The 23,934-nt window shown below is 32.2% G+C and overlaps 1 protein-coding gene across 1 annotated transcript in view; it reads left to right on the top strand.

Annotated features, from left to right (window-relative positions):
- Positions 1 to 2,743: 2,743 nt before the first annotated feature.
- Positions 2,744 to 23,934, top strand: part of LOC131957899 (CBY1-interacting BAR domain-containing protein 2-like) — a 34,789-nt gene continuing 13,598 nt past the window's right edge. The window contains exon 1 of the mRNA XM_059322731.1: positions 2,744 to 3,107. Within this exon, the coding sequence (XP_059178714.1) occupies positions 2,744 to 3,107 (364 nt within the window). The remainder of the gene's footprint in view (positions 3,108 to 23,934) is intronic.

The raw sequence follows: 23,934 nt of genomic DNA, 5'->3' as shown, positions 1-23,934 counted from the left end.
CAAAAATATTCAGTGACCTCGATCAACATAGAGTATTTTGATCAATTTCTATCTCTATTTACGAAAACAGTTTTCTAATGCAATATATAAATACAAAAGTATGACGCCACTATCTCAGCCCCTTCCCCCCCCCCCCCCCCCTGCCCCTTAGCACACCGTTACAAAATTACAAATACCCTACCCCGTAGAAGAAGATTTTCCTTTAGACTTTTATTCTCGGTGTTGGGGGTGGGGGGGGGGGTGGGTGACACAAAGAAACAGTGCGTAGAAGTGTGACGTATTTTATGGATGACTCCAAAACTTTGTAGTCTATGAGTGGCTGCTGTTGATGTAAAGAATTTAATGAAAGTTATGGTCAAGCAAAGTGGCCTAGCGGTAGAGACTGCTAACCCGTAAGTATCGAGTTCCAAACCGGGTTCAAGTCAGTAGACCGTCCCTGATTCCACTAAACTCTGATGGGTAACTAACTCACGTTAGGAAAAGTAAAGGCGGCTGGGCATGGTGCTCACCACACTATCTCTTCATATGCCGAGGTCACGGAAACAAGTGAACTCTACTTCACTTACCCCATAGACCGTCAAGTTTGAAAAGGGAACTTACTTACGGTCAAGCAAAAGATGAAAGAATATTTATCTGAATAAAAAACATTTGAACATTTCCGAATTTGATTATTAGAAACCTGAAGGTCTCTGTTACAGATAAATCAACTATAGTTGTTTATTGGCCATTCGGGGGATTAAGTTTGAACGTGACCCTTAATCTAACCTCGGCATTGGCATGTTTTTATATTTTACGACACTTTTTTCTATGCCTGAAAGCCTGATGTACGTATACATAGTTACCATATACTGCACTATAAATACGGTACTTTAAATGAAGAAAAATGCGGTAACTAAAAATACGGTATAATAAATAAACGATCACACCCGCGACGGATATCGAATCTAACTACTAGATCGATACCACTGTGCCGGCGTTAAATTAATCACTGTAAATATTACATACATTGATAGCGAACTTGTTTTTTTTTAAATATTGACAGTTTTGTTGATAGAATCTCGGTTCAGGTTTAACTCTTTATGTTAATGTTAAAGTTCTTTGAAAAGCTAATAAAAGCGTTAAGCAATAAAATATTATTATTTATTCAGCAATATGTTTATTTTCAGCATTAAATGTTCTCTACAAAGAGCTATTACGGTACTGTAGAGAAGACAAGAAAGTGCCTGTATTCGAACGCCTCTAAAAACAGCATCAAACTAGCAATGTTATTTTATTCACAAAAGATGTCAAAGTTTGATTTAACACAGGTGTCGGCAACCTGCGGCTCGCGAACCGCATGCGGCTCTTTTGATGTCAAGGTGCGGCTCTCCAGTTTCTTGTACAGATATTAATAACACCTCAGCCCCACAGTCGTGCTTTATTTAGCCAGAATCGTGGCAACAATTCCATGCTTGCCACTGCCCAAATGCCGACTTTTTCAAATATCGTTAAATGGGGAATGTTGTTTTATTCAGAATGCATTCCTCTACCTGTCAGTATGCATTAATTTGACCTGAGTGACGTAATATTTTTGTTATTAGCTTCCCACGGTTGGGCCAGGTACTGGACTGTGGGGTACGAGTAGGGTGGAAGATAAGCCCTGTGAGAACCAAGGACAGAAGCGACCGATAAAGTAATCAAACCGATACCCAGTTAGTCGGAGTTGACCGTGTTGAGGCCTGCCCGGCTATGGGAGACGCCTCCAGAGCCAGTGGTGTCCGTAAAGAAAGAAAAAAGTTATTGGCTTCTAAAGTGGAATGGGTTAGCCAAACATTTATATTATTTGATTACTACTTTTATCATATCAGAGCTAGCTGAAACACTTTTTGTGCGAAACATTTGTATGTTTTTTAAATGAATCAATATTAGTTCATATTTAACGCTATTTATTTTAAATCATAAACCAAATTTATTTACCAAATCCTTATCAAATATCAAAATATTGAAAAAAAAATAATGTTAGTGGCTCTTTAAAAACTTGTTAATTTTGTAAATTTTAACTTTTGGCTCTTCCTTCTCAAAAGGTTGCCTACTCCTGATTAAACACTATAGCCACATATTTGACAAACAAAATACAAACTAAGAAACATTTTCCCCACTTTAGCCTTTATATTCATAGATACATGCGTATCTGGAAAATATAGGCCTATATCTTGCTTATTTAAGTTTCAGATGAATTAATGTAATTATATCCGAATCAAGAAAATTTATTTAATTAATTCGCCTACGCTAATTTCTATTTATAAATTTACATTAACCAAGAAGGATAACCTACAACTTTGATCACAAAAATAGCTACATGTACAAAGAAATTCATAAATAATTTTGAAAAATATAAAACCTTGTAAATTAAAATGAAAATATTTTTAAGTCTTATAAAAATTATTGCTTAATATTGGTTTTGTAATTTTAAATTATTATCAGGCTCAATTTCTAATTGCAAACAGCTAGTTGATTTAAAGAATTGTCTTGTAGACATGAGGAAAAAGTTCAGTTTTAATAATTGTTGTTGTTCTTTACTTTTGTCGCATATTCCGTTAAGCTCTGTTTTTCGTCTAAAAAAAAAAAGCTCTGTTTTTCGTAAACAAAACCAACATGAGTCGATCTGGAGCAGAAATTCATCGAAAACCAGTCAAAAGTAGTAAACGATCGTTTTACACAGTTCTCTGAGTTTGAAAAATGGAATCCCACCCTGAGCATTGGCATGTCCAAATTTGCAGAAAGTCTATCAACTGTGCAAGACTATCGAGAGGCAGAAGTGAAAAGGCTAGAAGGGAAGATAATCACACCACTAATGAATTATGGTTTGCTTTGTAAACAAACAAAGAATGATATAAAATCATCATTTGCTGCCATTGATTTAGAGATCAGCCAAAAGAAAAAGCTTGACATGACCAGGAGTAAACACCCATCAGACAGACAAAAGATAAGCCAGCTTGAGAACTCTCTACAAAAAGCCAGCCTTGAGGCCACAAGGAGTAGCAAGAATTTGGAACAACAAATAGAGCTTATATTTTGCTCATTTAAATTTCGGATGAATTATATCCGAATCAAGAAAAAGTATTTAAGTAATTCGCCTACGGTTATTTAGATTTATAAATGTTCATTAACCAAGAAGGATAACCTATAAATTTGCTCCCAAAAATGGCTTAAGGTTTCAGTTTTTACCTTATCATCAACCACCTACACCAAACCGACACTGATAGTAGTATTTTTTACCTTTTAAAGGTGTGACATAATACAGTACTATAAATACGGCACCTTAAATATGGCACAGTATATAATATAATATCATGTCATAAATACAGTATTATATATATATATATATATATATATATATATATATATATATATATAATATATATATATATAGATGTGATGAGAGGTGTAGTAATGCATAAAGGACAAACAAACAGACATACATTGCTGTTTATATACATATATATATATATATATATATATATATATATATATATATATATATATATATATATATATATATATAATAACGTGAAATGAAAACTAAAACATTGTTTAGAGAAAATAACATTGTACTTTGAAATTTTGTAAAATAAAGGCCGGTGTCTAGAACGTTTACAAAGTTTAACGCATCTAGTTCAGAACCTAGCAATTGATTTATTAATTCATCAAAACTTGTTTCAATTCATTACTTTTAAATACTCAAGAAAGATATCTAATACCTAACGCACAGTTCTGAAAATGAATGAAAGTATTTCAGTTCTCGTTTAACATTTTATCCGAGGTTAGGGCACAGTTACTCTAATTGAAACGTTTTTAAAAAATATTTAAGAAAACATTTTTGTATCCGTCAACTACTTTACTTTCTGCATCAAATGTTCGCTCCAAGGAATTAAGACTGAGCTGTAGTTAAAACAAGGTAGTGTCTGTATTTGAACGCCTCTAAAAACAGCATCAAACTAGCAATGTTAATCAATGTTATTCTATTTATGAAAGATGTCAGTTTGCTTTAATCACATAGACACATATTTGACTATCAAATACAAACTAAGAAACATTTTTCCCACTTTAGCCTTTATATTCATAGATACATTTGTATATGGAAAATGTAGGCGTATCTCTTGCTCATTTAAATTTCAGATTAATTATGTCCGATTCAAGAACATGTATTTTATTAATTCATCTTTGGTAATTTCCATTCATAATTTTAAATTAACCAAGAAGGGTAACCTATAAAATTGCTCCCAAAATTGGCTAAATGTACAAAGAAATTCATAAATAATTGTAAAAGATACAAAACAATGTTTACAGTCTAAATTAAAACAAAATTATTTTTAATTCTTATAAAAACGATTGTTTAACCTTTGTTTCGTAATTATAGATTATTGTAAAGTTTAAATTTTAATTGCAAACAGCTAGCTAAATTAAATAATTGAGTTGTAGATATAATGAGAAAGTCAAGTTAGAATACTACTATATAATCCTCAGTTTGCGACACAACACTCCGTGTAGCTCTGTTGTTTTAATTTACTTAAAAAGAAAATAAAATTGAAAATAGTACTTACTCTATGTCATGTTATCTGAAATTACTGAAGCAAACTTACACCATCTAATTTACAATTATTGTTTTACTGGTGTCACCTTCCTCCCTCCCCCCCCCCCACACACACCTCTTCGCTGGGAGGCTGTTACATGATGACATGTTCGATAAGAAATTTAGCATTGATATTTTAGTTAGCCGCCATGCTCCATCATCAAAGGATTTATTGATTTGCAATTTTTTTCAATGTGGTGTCAGGCCCATCCACTTTGGTGCGTGGCGTATTTTGTTCTGATCACTACATTGTTCTGTAATCAAACAGACACTGGTATTGGCATGTTTTTACTTTTAAAAATGTTTCCTAATACAATATATATATATATATATATATATATATATATATATATATATATATATATATATATATATATATATATATATATATATATATATATATATATATATATATATATATATATAATACAATATAATATTATATATATATATATATATATATATATATATATATATATATATATATATTTATATATATATATAATACTGTATTTATGACACTATGATAATATATATAGTGCCATATTTAAAGTACCGTGTTTATAGTATTGTATTAGATAACACTTTTAAAAGGTAATAACATGCCACTACCAGTGTGGGTTTGGTGAAGGGAGGGGGGGGGGAGGTGTGAAATGACAAGGTAAAAACCGAAACCTTGCTCAAGCTTTACCCGCCCCTGATCTGTTGTGTGGTTTTCTACAAACGGTAAATATTATATATATATATATATATATATATATATATATATATATATATATATATATATATATATATATTTCATCAACCTAGCTGTCACGATACTTAAGTTATCGTGTTTACACACACACATAAACACACAAACACATACAGACACAGACATACGGACAAAATTGCAAAACTATGTTTCTCCCTTTCAAAGGGGTGTAAAACGTCGAGAACGGTTAAAATCCAGATTTTTGTTTTGCACGATTACAATACTTCCTCTATACTTCGTATACGAAAAAGTAAATATGATGTACCCAGGCAAAGTAAAAGTAGGCCCGGGGTCGGCAACCTTTTCAGGTGTAAGAGCCTAAAGTTTCAATTTACAAAATTTCCCAGTTTTTAAAGAGCCAATATTATTTGTTCTTCCATATTAAGGTATTTGATTAGAATTAGCTATATAATTATTTGTTTATGGGTTTAAGTATGAAAATATATGTATTCATATAAAAACATACACATGTTTCGCACAAAACATAATCAAGTATTTCAACTAGTTCTTTTAGGATAATAAAATCCAATTATAAAACTATCCCTAACCAATTTAGAAGCTAATAACTATAAGAATATGCCACTCAAGTCAAATAAATGCACGGTAAAACATACAAAAATGCCTTCTGATTAAAATAAACTTTACTATTGAAAATATTTTTTTTTAAAAGGGCACTTCGGTAGTTGAAAGCATGGAACCACTGCCACGGGGCTGGCCACATCACAGTTTTGGGGCTGGGCCTTGTGTTCATGCCGTTGTCAGCTGTTTTTATACGCTCTACTCCACCTATTTTCAGTGTTTTTATTTTGTTTAAAGTTGTTTTCCAGTATGTCTATATTCAGAGTTATATAAGAATATTCGAGAAAGTTTAGGGGAGATCACTCCCGGTTTATTTTAAATATTATCAGTTTTGTTGTTAGAATCTCGGCTCAGGTTTAACTCTTTATATCAGGTAAGGGCAATGTTAAATTACTTTGAAAAGCTAGTATAAGAGATAAGCAATAAAATATTATTAATTATTCAGCAATATGTTTATTTTCAGCATCAAATGTTCTCTATAAAGGGTTATAACGGTACTGTAGTTAAGACAAGGAAGTGTCTGTATTCGAACGCCTCTAAAAACAGCATCAAACTAGCAATGTTATTTTATTCATGAATGATGTCAAAGTTTGATTAACATCATAGCCACATATTTGACAAACAAAATACCAGAGAAAGTTTGAGGGGGGTGCAAATGAAAAGTTCGAGGGGGGGTGCAAATCGAAAGTTTAAGGGGGGGTGCAAATGAAAAGTTCGAGGGGGGGGGGGGGGTTGCAAATCGAAAGTTTGTCCCCGGGCGCCGGGAAGGGTCGCTACGCCTCTGCAAAATACAAACTAAGAAACATTTGTCCACTTTAGCCTTTATATTCATAGATACATGTGTTACGGAAAATGTAGGCCTGTATCTTGCTCATTTAAATTTCAGATGAATTAATGTAATTATATCCGAATCAAGAAAATTTATTGAATTAATTCGCCTACGCTAATTTCCATTTATAAATTTACATTAACCAAGAAGGATAACCTATAACTTTGATCTAAAAAATGGCTACATGTACAGAGAAATTCATTAATAATTATGAAAATAATAGACATTGTAAATTAAAACAAGAATATTTTTACGTCTTAAATAAATGATTGTTTAACCTTGTATTTGTAATTTTAAATTATTTTCAGGCACAAGTTTTAATTGCAAACAGCTAGCTGAATTAAAGAATTATCTTGTAGAATTCAGGAAAAAATTCACTTTAAACAATAGCCTCCTCTTTACCATCGTTTACGCATATTCCTTGTAGCTCTGTTGTTTTAATTAAAAAATAATTGATTTAAACTAGTGTTTTCAAATAAGGATATTATAAAAATTAAAATTTGTGTATAAACATTTTTGTTATAAAACTTTGTTTAACATTCTTAATTTTTAATTGGACGATAAATTTAAATAAATGGCTAGCTGAATTAAAAATATTAATTTTCATATATTTAAAAGTTTAGTTTTATCAATGTTGTGTCTATTCTGAATGTTTGGGTTCATCATTTGTTTGGTCTCTATAATAAATACATAAGCATTTTAATAAAGTATTACATTTGGATAACTAGACGAACCAACGTATTAAAATGATTACTGTTTGTAGACAATCACACAACAGATCAGGGGCGGGTAAAGCTTGAACAAGGTTTCAGTTTTTTGCCTGATCATCAACCCCCTACACCAAACCGACACTGATATTAGTATTTTTTACCTTTTAAAAGTGTGAACTAATACAGTACTATAAATACGGCACCTTAAATATGGCACAGTATATAATATAATATGATGTCATAAATACAGTAATATGTATATATATATATATATATATATATATATATATATATATATATATATATATATATATATATATATATATGTGTGATGATAGGTGTAGTAATGCATAAAGGACAAACAAACAGACATACTTTGCTGTTTATACATATATAGATAGATAGATAGATAGATATATACATATACATATATATATATATATATATATATATATATATATATATATATATATATATATATATATATATATATATGTATGTATGTATGTATGTATATATATATATATATATATATATATATATATATATATATATATATATATTATAATAATAACGTGAAATGAAAACTAAAACATTGTTTACAGAAAAGAACAGTGTATTTTGAAATTTTGTAAAATAAAGGCCGGTGTCTAGGACGTTTAAAAAGTTTAATGCATTTAGTTCTGAATCCAGCAATTCATCAGAATCATTTTCAATTGTTTAATTTAAAAATACTCAAGAAAGATATCTAATACCTAACGCACAGTTCTGAAAATGAATGAAAGTATTTCAGTTCTGGTTTAACATTTTATCCTAGGTTAGGGCACAGTTACTCTAATTAAAACATTTATAAAAAAATATTTAAGAAAACAGTTTTGTTTCCGTCAACTACTTTACATCTGCCTTAAAAAACTTAAACTAGCAATTTTATTTTATTCACGAAAGATGTAAAAGTTTGATTTAAACGCATAGCCATATATTTGACTATCAAATACAAACTAAGAAAAAACTTTTCCCGCTCTAGCCTTTATATTCATAGATACATTTGTCAATGGAAAATGTAGGCTTATATCTTAGTCATTTAAATTTCGGATGAATTATATCCGAATCAAGAATTGTATTTAATTAATTCGTCTACGCTAATTTCCATTTAAAAATTAAATTAACCAAGAAGGATAACCTACAACTTTGATTTTTTAAAAATGGCAAAACTAATCAGTGGCGTAACTAGAAAAAATGGGCCACCCCGCAAAAAATTGTTTTGGGCCCCCCATATATGTATGTATATATATATATATATATATATATATATATATATATATATATATATATATATATATATATATATATATATATATATATATATAGCCTATATATATATATAGCCTATATATATATATATATATATATATATATATATATATATATATATTGGTCTGTTTTGAAAATATTTGTTTTCATTTATGTTTGCCTTAATACTTCAAATCATTAAGTCGGTCAAAATTATATAAACATGAAGCTTTGTATAAGTAATGGTGTCTCGTGTTATGTTTATTTTTATGTTTTTTTTTGTATTTATATTATTAGTTTTAACTGCATTTCATTATTATATTATATCATTCTTTAGTACTTATTTTAAAAAAAAAATTATTAAGATAAGTAATTGCTGTTTAATTTAATTATTACAAATCTATTAAAAGGAATTTATGAGCACCCATGTTTGGCTATATGAAAAAGGGAAATACTTTATGGAAGTGGTTTGAACGTTTGCCTATCTTTCACACTACAGCTCATGAGTGTATTTTTTTTTTAATTTTTTACGCAACAGCATGTCTTAGCTACTGTATAATATCACTACTGTATTATATCTGTTATCTGTTTGTTATTTACAAAACCACTATCAAGGCGCCAGTGTCGAAACTAATATATATATATATATATATATATATATATATATATATATATATATATATATAAACACGCTATCATTCGTGTATTTATTTGAGACGTTTGCCTTGTTTTCTAGAACAGTGGTTATTAAATGTCGGCACTTGATTTCTTGGATATTAGTTGTTGGAGCGCTAGTTTGTCTACACTAACACCATTTCGAGCCAGCTTTGTTGTTGGAGCGCTAGTTTTTCTACACTACCACCGATACGAGCCAGTTTAGTTGTTGAGGCACTATCTATTCGCTTCTTGTAAGGCTAAGAGCGGGAGGGGAGGTCTGAGAAAGGAACTTAAAAGGGACAACAAAGCACCGATGTGAATTTATCCATCAGTACCAAATTTGGGATGGTCTCAAAAAGCCGTCTTAATATCTAGCGGCCTCTTGCGCAATTGATGTTTTTTTCAAAAGAATTTGCCGACAACAGCGTGTGTTTGATTGTAGGAAAAATAATATACAATAGCGTGGGATAGTGTCTATAGAATAAAGCTACTCCAACCGCAGCTACATATTTCTTTTTTCAAAACAACCATCAGGTCAAAAATGCAAGAAAATTAATTTTAACTTAAAAAATAATTATGGGCGGCTGTGGGCCCCCTAAACGGCGTGCCCCCCTTCCCCCCCCCCCCCCCCGCATTGCGGGGTCTGGTGGCACTGTAGTTCCGCCCCTGTTACTATTGTAAATCTGTATCAGTCCTCGCAAGCCGATGATAAAAACTGTAATACTAAAGCGAACACGACAAGGCAAACTGACGCTGTAAATTACTTGTCTGAGAGGTGGGGGGGGGGGGGGGGGAGGGATTAAAATAAAAAAAAATACATAAAATATAACAAACGCCTACGCATTTTAATAAAGTGTAATATTTGGATAAGTAGACAAACCAATGTATTAAAATAATTACTGTTTGTAAAAACCACACAGCAGATCTGGGGCGGGTCATCCCGCCCCCCTCCAACCCTCCCCCCCCCCCATCACCAAACCGACACTGATAGTGGCATGTGTTACCTTTTAAAAGTGTTACCTAATACAGTACTGTCAATACGGTACGTTAAATATGGTACTTTATATGGTGTAATAAATACAGTATTATATATATATATATATATATATATATATATATATATATATATATATATTTATATATTTATATATATATATATATACAACGTAAAATGAAAACAAAAACATCGTTTAAGGAAAAGCACAGTGTACTTTGAAATGTTGTAAAATAAAGGCCGATGTCTAGGACGTTTAAAAAGTTTAATGCATCTAGTTCAAAACATAGCAATTGATTTATTAATTCATCAGAATTATTTTAAATTTATAAATTTAAAATACTCAGGAAAGATGACTCATAACTACAAACCCAAATATCGTGAGATAAATTAAGAAATTAAGAAATAATTAATTTAAAGGAAAACTAGTGTCGTATTTTTTGTTTATTAAAAATACTAAATCTTTTGTATTAAATGTTTTTATCTTTTAAACTTTGTTTCTAATATAAAGTGTTTAACTAGTCAATAATCTAAAAATAAAACTGTTAGCTGAATTAAAAAAAGATAATTTTAAAAAATGTAAAACTTCAGAGATAATACTTTTGACTTATTGTACTGTTGTATTAGATCTATGTATAAGTAAACCATCTTAAAAAAAATGTATAAGTAAACCATCTTATATGAATGAAAGCAGGCTACAAGTAAGAAAGAAATATTACTATTGTAAATCTGTATCGGTCCTTACAAGCCGATGATGAAAACTGTAATACTAAAGCAAACACACAACTGACGCTGTAAATTAAGGCGGAAAAATAGAAAAAAAAAGAAAAAAAAGGTCTGTTGTTTTAATATATTTATAAAAGAATGTAATTGAAAATAGTACATACTCTTGGTCTACGCCAGGGGTCGGCAACCTATTGAGGTGTAAGAGCCAAAAGTTACAATTTACCAAATTTCCCAGTTTTTAAAGAGCCATTAATAATTGTTCTTCCATATTAAGGTATTTGATTAGAATTAGCAAAATAATTATTTGTTTATGGGTTTAAGTTTGAAAAAATATTTATTCATATAAAAACATATTCATATTTCGCACAAAACAAAATAAGGTATTTCAACTATTTCTTTTAGGATAATAAAATCCAATTATAAAACTATCCCTACCCAATTTAGAGGCTAATAACTATAAGAATATGCCACTCAAGTCAAATAAATGCACGGTAAAACATACAAAATGCCTTCTGATTAAAATAACCTGATTAAAATAACCTTTACTATTGAAAATATTTGGAAAAAAAGTGCACTTCGGTAGTTGAAAGCATGGAATCACTGCCACAGGGCTGGCCACAGCACAGTTGTGGGGCTGGGCCTTGTGTCCATGCAGTTGTCAGCTTTTTGTATACGCTCTACTCCACCTATTCTTAGTGTTTTTATTTTGTTTAAAGTTGTTTTCTAGTATAATATGTTTATGAGTTATGAAAATAAAATAATATCATTATTATGGAACTGGCGAGCCGCATCCTGACATCAAAAGAGCCGCATGCGGCTCGCGTGCCGCAGGTTGCCGACCCCTGGCCTATCATATAACTTAATAAAAGTGTATGGTCGATCCTATAAATTAATGGACCTTTATTTGAGTGGCTGCCGGTCACGTGATCGGGATATTTACTATCAGTTTCCCTGCACTGCCGATTAAGACTTACAGTGAATGGATCAGTTCTATGCTGCTTTTTTGAGTACACAAACGACTCAGTATTGATTCATTAGTCCCCAATTTAAAACCCATAGTTATTTCTTCCAGGCATAGAAGCTATAAGCAAAAAAAATGTGTTGCCACAATTAAATTATAGATCTATATCTAGAATCTAGATCTAGTATAGAATCTAGATCTAGATCTAACGCCGTTGTCCGCTCGGAACATATTTTGTGAGTTTTTTAAATGGATTTTATAATTCAACTAGCATCTAGATTATTTAGTTTATATTCAACTATTAAAACATTTAGCTGCCACAAAATAGAATCTAGATCTAGGTTCTAACACCAGTCTAGACTCTAGACAAGATCTAGATCTAGATTTAACGACGTCGTTGTCCGATCAGAACAACTTTGTGAATGGGTTTTGTTTTGTATTTCATCTAATCTAAAATCTAGATTATTTACATCTAGATCACATTTAGCGCTTAAATGTAGTAATTTTGTTCAAGTTAAATAGTACCAAACAGTAGAAAATGGGTTAGATCAATATTATTTATTTTAGTCCTGAGTGTTAGATCTAGATCTAGTTAGTTGCAAGTTCCTGTGACAAAACAATGTAGAAACCAAATCAATTAACAAAGTTTGTTCAGTTGTCTTTGTTATTTCTCTGTATACTTAGAATAAAGTAGACTGTTTGGTTATTTACTTGGTATGCAGTGGATAGTATGTCTATGTATTTACTGACATAAACAAAAGGAATTCATATTTTGTTGGTAATCTGCAGCCAAGTTTTCTTTGCTTGGATATGAATGTGGATTATGGTGCATACAATTATTGAACTTTCTTTTATAATTATATACAGTTCAGACAAGCACTTTAGCAATTCAAATAAAGTGATTATGATGAAAATTACTTCAACTTCAAGAAATTGTGTCTTCTTATAAATGTTAAAGCTATTGGGGATTGCGCATATACTATAACAAAGTAAGACAATATCCTACATATAAAAATCTGACAATTAAATAATATTTACACAGATCCCCTATTTGCAATGAACACAGGTTTGTTAATGATATTGTAGCAAACAGTTGGTAAGGTTATAAGAAAACAACTGAAATTGAACATATGTGGGTTTTATTTTTTAATGAGATTAGAACAGTTAAAGTTAAATACTCCAAGCAATAATTTTTTCGGTTGAAGTCATGCAAAGTTGGCAAAAGCTGCAAAATGTCTTTAAGCTGGTGGGTGGTGTGATAGTCCTTCTTGACACTTGTAAGAACCATCTAAAACCTGTTCAAAAGAGCAATAAAAATTGCTGCATGAGCATCTTAACAATAAAACAAAACCAGACTAAACTATACAATTTAACATACTACTACTACATAAAGTGATATTAATTAAAGTTAAGATTTATCTAGATCTTTCTTTTATAAAACAGGCTGCAGTTAATATACTATTATAGACATACATGGATTGTGCTGTATTATTACCACAGTACTAGAATCTAGTAGAAATCTAAATCTATAGATTCTATTTAAAAATTTACTATATTTATTTTTTATTTAGGCCTACAATGTCAATATCTTCAAACTTATGTTAGTCTAGAATTATATAATACTAGCTTTTTATCAAAGGTTTCAATAAATTATTAGATTAAATTTTAAATAATAATTTAATCTAGAATCTAGATTCTCTAGATCTAGAATCTAGCTGTGAAGTGGAAGATCTAGATTCTAGTCTAGATTCTAGATCTAAAATTTAAAGTATAGATCTAGATCTAGACTCAGTCTAGAATCTGAATAGATTCTACATCTAATAATTAATAATTATAGAATCTAGATTTCTAGATCGATTTATGACATTTATATAAATGTAAGCCCCTCCCTCAAAATTGCTGTTTAATATTTTTTTAAACATCAATTACCTTCAAAAATATTCAGTGACCTCGATCAACATAGAGTATTTTGATCAATTTCCATTACAATTTACGAAAACAGTTTTCTAAAATCCGATATATAAATACAAAAGTGTGACGTCACTCTATCTCAGCCCCTTCCCCGCTGCCCCTTAACACACCGTCACAAAATTACAAATCCCCTTCCCCGTAGAAGAAGATTTTTCTTTAGACTTTTTTCCTCGGCTTGTGGGGGGGGGGGGGGGGTGACCAGAGTTTCTTCCAGGCCACTCTTCTACCGCCCCCCCTCCCGAACAATGAAATGTATATAATTTAAATAGAAAATATATACTTTTAACAGTGTCCGCCCCACCCCCCCCCCGTAGAAAGTCTACCGCCCCCCCCCCCCCCCGAGAAAAAAGTCTAGAAGAAACACTGGGGGTGACACAAAGAAACAGTGCCTAGAAGTGTGACGTATTTTATGGATGACTCCAAAACTTTGTAGTCTATGAGTGGCTACTGTTGATGTCAAGAATTTAATGAAAGTTATGGTCAAGCAAAGGGGACGGAGTGGTCTAGCGGTAGAGACTGCTAACCCGTAAGTCTCGAGTTCCAAACCTGGTTCAAGTCAGTAGACCGTCCCTGAGTCCACTAAACTCTGATGGGTACCTAACTCACGTTAGAGAAAGTAGAGGCGGCTGGGCATTGTGCTGACCACACCATCTCTTCATATGCCGAGGTCACAGAAACAAGTAAACTCTACTTTACTTGCCCTATAGACCGTCAGGTTTGAAAAGGGAACTTACTTACGGTCAAGCAAAAGCTGAAAGAATAATCATTTATCTGAATAAAAAACATTCGAACATTTCCTAATTTGATTGTTAGAAACCCGAAGGTCTCTGTTACAGATGAATCAACCTACAGTTGTTGATTGGCCAGTCGGGGGATTAAGTTTGAACGGGACCCTTAATCTGACCCCGGCATCGGCATGTTTTTATATTTTACGGCACTTTTTTCTGTGCCTAAAATCCTAATGTACGTATACACAGTTACCCTATACTGCACTATGAATACGGTACTTTAAATGAGGAAAAATGCGTTAGTTAAAAATACGGTATTATAAATAAATACCGTACTCTAAATGTGTAATAAATACAATAAGTATTTAGGCTATATAGTAATTGAATATATTGAATCCCACAAATCATCGAATCTAATAAACACCTGATAAGCAACGAATCTAACATGTCGGATGTCGATTCTATCTACTAGACCGATACCACAGTACCGGCGTTAAATTAATCACTGTAAAGATTACATACCTTCATAGCGAACTTGTTTTTTTTAAAATATTGGCAGTTTTGTTGATAGAATCTCGGCTCAGGTTTAACTCTTTTTATCAGGTAAGGGCAATGTTAAATTAATTTGAAAAGCTAATATAAGAGATAAGCAATAAAATATTATTAGTTATTCAGCAATATGTTTATTTTCTGCAATAAATGTTCTCTACAAAGAGCTATAACGGTACTGTAGAGAAGACAAGGAAGTGCCTGTATTCGAACGCCTCTAAAAACAGCATCAATTTAGCAATGTTATTTTATTCATGAAAGATGTCAGTTTGCTTTAAACACATAGCCACATATTTGACTATCAAATACAAACTAAGAAACATTTTCCCACTTTAGCCTTTATATTCATAGATACATTTGTATATGGAAAATGTAGTCGTATATCTTGCTCATTAAAATTTCAGATGAATTATATTCTAATCAAGAAAATGTATTTAATTAATTCGCCTATTGTAATTTCCATTTATGAATTTAAATTACCAAGAAGGATAACCTATAAATTTGCTCCCAAAAATGGCTAAATGTACAAAGAAATTCATAAATAATTTTAAAAGCTACAAATCATTATTTACAGTGTAAATTAAAACAGAATTATTTTTATTTCTTTTAAAAATGATTGATTAACTTTTGTTTTGTAATTATAGATTATTATCAGGTTCAAATTTTAATTGCAAACAGCTAGCTAAATTAAAGAATTGAATTGTAGACATGATGAAAAAGTTCAGTTTAAACAATGAACGTTCGCTTTACAATGGAGTCGTACTCTCCGTGTAGCTCTGTTGTTTTAATTTACTTAAAAAGAAAATAATGTAAGGTAGTACATACTCTAAGTCCTTGGCCAGGGGTCGGCAATCTTTTGAGACGAAAGAGCCAAAAGTTACAAGTTACAAAATTTCCCATTTTTCAAAGAGCCACTATCATTATTTTTCCAATATTTTGGTATTTGATTAAAATTAGGTAAATAAATTTAATTGTTTATTTGAAATAAATACCGTTAAATATGAACTAATATTGATTCATAGAAAAACATGTTTTGCACAAAAAGTGTTTTAGATAGTTCTGCTATGATTAAATTAGATATCAAATAAAATAACTCTAGGACAATCCCAATCCACCTTGGAAGCCAATAACTTTGTTTTTTCTTTCTTTATGGTCACAAATGGCTCAAGAGGTGTCTCCCATAGCCAAGCAGCCCTCAACTCTGACTAATTGGCTTAGATATAGGTTTGATAACCGAATCGGTCGCTTCTCTCCTTCGGTTCTCACGGTGCTTATCTTCCACACTACTTGTTCCCCACAGTCCAGTACCTGGCTCCACCGTAGAAAGCTAATTACTAAAATACCTCGGTAGAGTGATGCATTTTGAATAAAATAAAAATCCCGTTTAAAGTTGTTTTTCTTTACAGTTTAATATTTTTATGAGTTTTGAAAATGAAATAATATAACCTATTAATATTTGTGCATGGAAATCGAGAGCCGCACCTTGACATCAAAAGAGCCGCATGCGGCTCGCGAGCCGCAGGTTGCCGACCCCTGTCCTAGGCCATGGTTCGGCAAACTGCGGCTCGCGAGCCGCATGCGGCTCTTTTGATGTCAAGATGCGGCTCTTCAACTCATGCACAAATATTAATAATTATATTATTTCATTTTTAGAACTCATAAAAGTTAAAGTCTGCAACACTCGGTAATGAACGATATAATAATAAATATAAACAATAAACACTCGCTATTTTATTAGAATATTTATTTACTCCCAATGTACTTCCATTTTTTTATAAAACTGAGTTACTTAAATGTAAACAAAACTGTGTTTGGGTCATATTTAACGCGGCACTGGTTACCTACACTACCGCCCACCACCATGGCCTATATGAAAGCCTTGAGTGTAACTTAGTGTAAGTTAATCATTCACCGTAATATCACCGTTAATCACTCACAACCTAAGTGTCGAGGACGGAAAGTAGCGCTCTTGTGAACCTGATTACACTACCGCTTGGTTTAATCATCGAATGTCGTATTGTAGAATGCTCCTTAAAATAAGGTAGGCGCTTAGTACTCGCAAGATAGCCCTGGTCGCCAAATCGCAACCTGCAGAGACGTCGAAAGACGCGCCTGATTCATTTAGTGAGCGATTGTAGCAACCCATTGTATCTATAGCCTATCGTGCCATGGTGCTCAAGACTAAGCCCGGGGCGCCAAATCGCCCCCTGCCAAAAAGCCGGAGTGAATGATTTGATTACGTCAACGATTGTTGTTTCCCATCATGTCTTTAGTGTATAGCCTTTTTTATAAAACGAAAGTAGGCTCCATATTGCTCGCATGTGAGCCCAGGGCGCTTTGGGTCGCGCAATCGACGAGGCTCCGGCGGTTGCGTTTGTTGCTGTTTCGGATCTGAATATACTAGTACTCCTTACCCGCTTTGCAGCACGCCCGATTAAAGGATGCCAAGTGCTAACATAGCCGATATGGAACTCTTGTCGCCAAAACGTGAATTGACATAAAATGCACTCTCCCTGGCGCCGCAAATAGTAATTTTTTTTTTTATTTCGCAGAAATCTTCTCGTGAGTATTCTCACCCACACTCCACAAGTTTCATGGCACTCGGATGAACGGTGTCGAACCGCATCCGACTTTTATTTTTTATATACAGTATATATATATATATATATATATATAACAATAGAATAGCGCCCTGCCGGTGTGCCACACATGCGAATTTAACATTTTCTTTTCTCAGATACCTCCCCAAGAGTAATCTGAACAACTTCCCAAAGTTTCATGGCGATTAGATGAAAGGTGTACTAATATGTAAAAGAAAAAGAGACACACACACGCACATACATACATTGCTTTATATATATATATATATATATATATATATATATATATGTATATATATATATATATATATATATATATATATATATATATATATATATATATATATATATATATATATATATTTATTTATATATATACACCATATATACACCAAATCCACATTAAAGATCATAATATTGCAATAAAAATGCGAGTGGCTTTTTAAAAGGTGGGATGTACCCCACTCCGAAAAAAAATTAATTTAAGATGTTATGTTATCTAAAATTACTGAAGCACACTTACACCATCTAATTTACAATTATTGTTTTACTGGTGTCACCCTCCAAACCCCTCCCCCGCCCCCCCCCCCCCCCCCCACACACACACACACCTCTACGCTGGGAGGCTGTTACATGATGACATGTTCGATAAGAAATTTAGCATTGATATTTTAGTTAGCCGCCACGCTCCATCATTAAAGGATTTATTGATTTGCAATTTTTTTCAATGTGGTGTCAGGCCCATCCACTTTGGTGGGTGGTGTATTTCGTTATGATCGCTACATTGTTCTGTGAAAATTGCATTTGGTCCCCCCCCCTTCTAATTAAACAAGTGGCATCGGTTTTTGCAAAAATTATATTAACAAGCTGACCCGCGACGTAGTATACGCCGCCATCTAGTTGTTTTATTTTCTGGTTATTAGCAATTCAAAATTTGTAAATTCAACACTACCCCCTACCGCCCTCCCCCCCCCCCCCCCTCCCGCCCAGTGAAAGCAGCTGTTTACAGACAAAGAAAAGATCAATCAGAAATTGTTACCACCCCTTCGTTTCAAATCGTTTAATACTAAATTATCTGCCCCTAATAGCTTCACTAACCCAGCTCTACGATTGTAATCATCGGGGTGAACCACAGCTCACCTGACAGGTGGGGATGAGGGTGGTGGCTAAGCTGCGTGGTGCTTTCTATAGTCTCCATGAAGAGAATTAAATATATATGCAGATCCTCTTATTAAATCAAGTAGCAGTTTTCATAGTAACTTATCAAATGTCGTGTCACCCCCACGTTGTTGAAGTATTGTTTATTGAAAATACTCAACAAAACAATTGTAAAATTGTAAAATGTAGCAAAGTTTTCAGTTGGTGTCGTTTGTAGCACAAGCTGTGTCTGAGATGGATGAGGTTGGCCGTTGACTAGAAAGCTGGTTTGTCATCAGGGTTGTTTAGACGTGTAAGCCTTCCTGCTTGCCATTCTTCAATTTTCTTTCCTTTGAGGTCAGGGTAACCCCAGCTCTGAGAGTGGCTGTTCATGTCTCCCACAACCAGGCAATCTTCATTGTCTGCCAGAGAGATGCGGTCCAGTTCCAAGTCCTTATCACCGTTTGTCCGAAGATTACCTTCTGTTAGAATGAGCTATGTTCTATTTTTTTTTTATTTAAATGTGTATATGTAATTTTCTTTGCTATTTAAACTTTTTAAAATTCTTAATTTTTCATTAGAAACTAAATTTAATTGAAAACAACTAGCTAAATCAAATAACTGACACGTAGACTAGTAAAGGTTCAACAATTTCATTTCATTAACCTTTAGATCTATTGATTCATAGGAGAGAACACGTTTTTTTCTTTCTTTAATAAACGCAATTTTAACATAACATTAAATTACACATTTGCATTTTCTGCTAAAATATTTAATTGTAAATAGATGCAATGTATTATGTATAAGAAAACTATCCAAAAATAATAAAAGAATATGTCAGAAAGAAATATTACTATTATAAATCTGTATCAGTCCTCACAAGCCAATGATGAAAACGGTAATACTAATGCGAACACGACAAGGCAAACTGACGCTGTACATTACATGTCTGAGGGGTGGGGGGGATTTAGATAAAATAATTACACAAAATATAACAAACGCCTACGCATTTTAATAAAGTGTAATATTTGGATAAGTAGACAAACCAATGTATTAAAATAATTCATGTTTGTGGAAAACCAAACAGCAGATCTGGGGCGGGTAAAACTTGATCAAGGTTTCGTTTTTACTTTATCATCCCGCCCCCCCCCCCCCTTTCACCAAACTGACACTGGCAGTGGCATGCTTTTACCTTTTAAAAGTGTAATCTAACACATTGCCATAAAATGGTATTTTAACTATGGCATTATATATACGGTGTCATAAATACAGTATTATAGATATAATAACGTGAAATTAAAACTAAAGCATTGTTTATAGAAAAGAATAAGTTTAATGCATCTAGTTCAGAACCTAGTAATTGATTTATTAATTCATCAGAATTATTTTCAATTCTTTAATTTTAAATATTCAAGAAAGACAACTCATAATTACAATCTGAAATCGTTAGATAAATTAAGAAATTCTTAAATAATTAAATAGAAGGCAAACTAATGTTTATTATTTTGTTTATTAATAATATTAAAATTTGTTTATAAAATACCTAGTTTTTAAATCCTTTTGTTTTTTATATTACATTTTTATTTGGACGTTAACCTTAAACAAAACCGCTAGCTGATTTTAAAAACTAGTTTATATAAATTAAAAGGTTCATTTTTTTACATCATTATTTAAAGGTCTTAGTCGTCTTAGTGGCTTGTTAATCATTCAGTTTTTTCTTTGCCTCAAGTGCCTCAAATTGTCAATTATACAATATATTATGTAAAAAAAAAAATTACGTTGTTTCCAAAATTTTTAAAAGTGCACAACCTGAATAGTAGAAAGAGATACACACCTCACCCCCCCCCCCCCCCACACACACACACATCCTTCCCCCCCCCCCCCCCACTCTACCGGACTGGCGGATCTTTCAAGGTAGCGTGCCCTCATTGCCAAGGGTCAATTTTATGTCATGGAAAGTTTTGGAATGATAGATCAGTTTGAGTATTACAGAGACACTTCTCCCACGGTTGATTCTATTCCTGTCCATGGGTGGCTACAATGTGAACTTTTGACTCCGCAGCTAAGGACAAAGCACAGTAAACTAAGCAGTCAAGAGAAACTTGGTTTGCACACCTTATTTTAGTCTAGTTCTTATGCCATTTTATTTTCTCCCTTTGATTATTATATATGCAATTGATGTTCATGTCTTTGATGCTGTGTAAAATCTATCAAATAAATTATTATTACTAATTTAAATGTTTAAAACAGTTGAATTAATTTTTAAAAAATGTTTGAGGACTGTATTTTAATTGCGAACAGCTAGCTAAATTAAAGAATTAAATTGTAGACATGATGAGAAAGTTCAGTTTAAACAATCTTTTCGATCGTCTAAAAAAAAAAAAGATACACTATAAATACGGTACTTTAAATAAAGAAAAATACGGTAGCCAAAAATACGGTATTATAAAAATATGGCACTTTAAATTTGTACTATAAATATGTAATAAATACAATAAGTATTTAGGCTATATAGTAATTGAACATAGTGAATCCCACAAATCATCGAATCTAATAAACACATGATAAGCAACGAATCTAACATGTTGGATATCGAATCTAACTGCTAGATCGATACTACTGTACCTGCATTAAATGAATCACTGCAAAGATTGCATACCTTGATAGCGAGCTTGTTCTTTTTTAACTATTGAAAGTTTTTTTGATAGAATCTCGGTTCAGGTTTAACTCTTTATGTTAATGTTGAATTACTTTGAAAAGATAATATAAGCGTTAAGCAATAAAATATTAGTTATTCAGCAATATGTTAATTTTCAGGATCAAATGTGTTCTACAAAGGGTTATAACGGTACTGTAGAGAAGACAAGGAAGTGCCTGTATTTGAACGCCTCTAAAAACTAGCAGTGTTATTTTATTCATGAAAGATGTCAAAATTTGATTTAACGACATAGCTACATATTTGACAAATACAAACTAGGAAAAATGTTTCCCACTTTAGCCTTTATATTCATAGATACATTTGTATATGGAAAATGTAGGCGTATATCTTGCTCATTTAAATTTCAGATGAATTATAAACGAATCAAGAAAATGTATTTTATTAATTCGCCTTTGGTAATTTCCATTTATAAATTTAAATTAACCAAGAAGGATAACCTATAAATGTGCTCTCAAAAATGGCTAAATGTACAAAGAAATTCATGAATAATTGCAAAAGTTACGGAACATTGTTTACAGTGTAAAGTAAAACAAAATTATTTATAATTCTTATAAAAATGTTGTTTAACCTTTGTAATTTTAATTTTTATTACTATCAGGCTCAAATTTTAATTGCAAACAGCTAGCTGAATTAAATAATTGAATTGTAGAGATGATGAGAAAGTTCAGTTTAAACAATTCACCTTCTTCTTTGTCTTCTGTTGCTTTAATTGAGGCCTACTTAAAAAGAAAATAATTGAAAATAGTACATACTCTAAGTCCTTGGCTTTAGCGTCACCAGGTCGGGTGTACCCCCACTCCGACTAGAAAAATTAATTGAAGATGTCATGTTATCTGAAACTACTGAAGCACACTTACACCATCTAATTTACAATTATTGTTTTACTGAGGTCACCCTCCCACCCCCCCCCCCCCCCCCACACACACACACGCACACGCACCTCTACGCACAGAAATACAAAATAATGGGAGTGGGCAAATGGGCGGGAAAATACAACTACAACATGCCTGTTAAAGTAACAGACAAACTAAAGTTATATGGCATAACATATACAGACAGCCCGACGACAGAAAACAAAGACACACGGACAAATCTGACGGACAAAATTAATCACACAATAACCAAATACAAAAACTGTAATACAACAATAAACACTAGGGCAGCTCTAGTCAATAGATACGTCATTCCCAAAATAATCTACATCGCAACAAACAGCACAATACCCAACAGATTTATCAAGGAAACAAACAAAAGCATTAGGGATTTTATTTTCAAAGGTACAATTAGGAACATTAACCACCAAACACAAATACAGAATAAATTAAACGGAGGCATAGGTTTGCACGACATCAACACAAAAATGCGCGCTTTAGAATCAAACTTCTAGATCGAATAAGAATAGAACCGCACTATCACCCTTTAGCACAATATTACATAGGTCACAGAATAAACAAGATTCTAAAGACAAACAATATGACATCACACTATGGGCAGTTTTTATAAAGAGGTTTTAAAACTATTTAAGATAAATAAAACATAATATGGGAGAAAACAAAGAAAATCTATAATACTTTAGTCGAGCGACAACTACAACCCCTACAAAATAGAATTAAATGGGCAAAAGAATTTAATACAGCAGACATTAGCTACACATTTAAAAACTTACACAACAGAAACAACACACACAAAGAAAAAGAATTAGGATACAGGCTCATTTACAACACTACACCCATTTCCAGAAACACCAAGGAAACACGAATACTAAAAAAAATGTCAAATATGTAAACAACAGATACAAGAAACAGAAAAACATATCTATCTAGAATGTACAACACTACTAAAAGCAAGACAAACCTTAGTAACAATATTAGAAGCCTCAAACACAGACGCTTTAAACAAAGCAATTACCCTAAACTATATAAAGAAATATAAAAACAAAACAGACAATGACAACAAAATTACAGCTACAGCTATTTTTAGGCAGACAGTATGGACTACGAGAAACAAATGTAAATTTGAATCAAAGACGTACAGCGACATGGACATAGATGCCATATTCAGAGCAGTAGTTACCAAAAGACTGGGTAACATAGCTATGATCTAAGTCTCTGCCCCCTT

The sequence above is a fragment of the Physella acuta genome, unplaced genomic scaffold (genome assembly GCF_028476545.2).
Source record: "Physella acuta isolate Inbredline_101_S28 unplaced genomic scaffold, ASM2847654v3 ptg001277l, whole genome shotgun sequence".
Classification (NCBI taxonomy): Eukaryota; Metazoa; Mollusca; class Gastropoda; family Physidae; genus Physella; species Physella acuta.
This window is presented reverse-complemented; position numbering and strand designations above follow the sequence as displayed.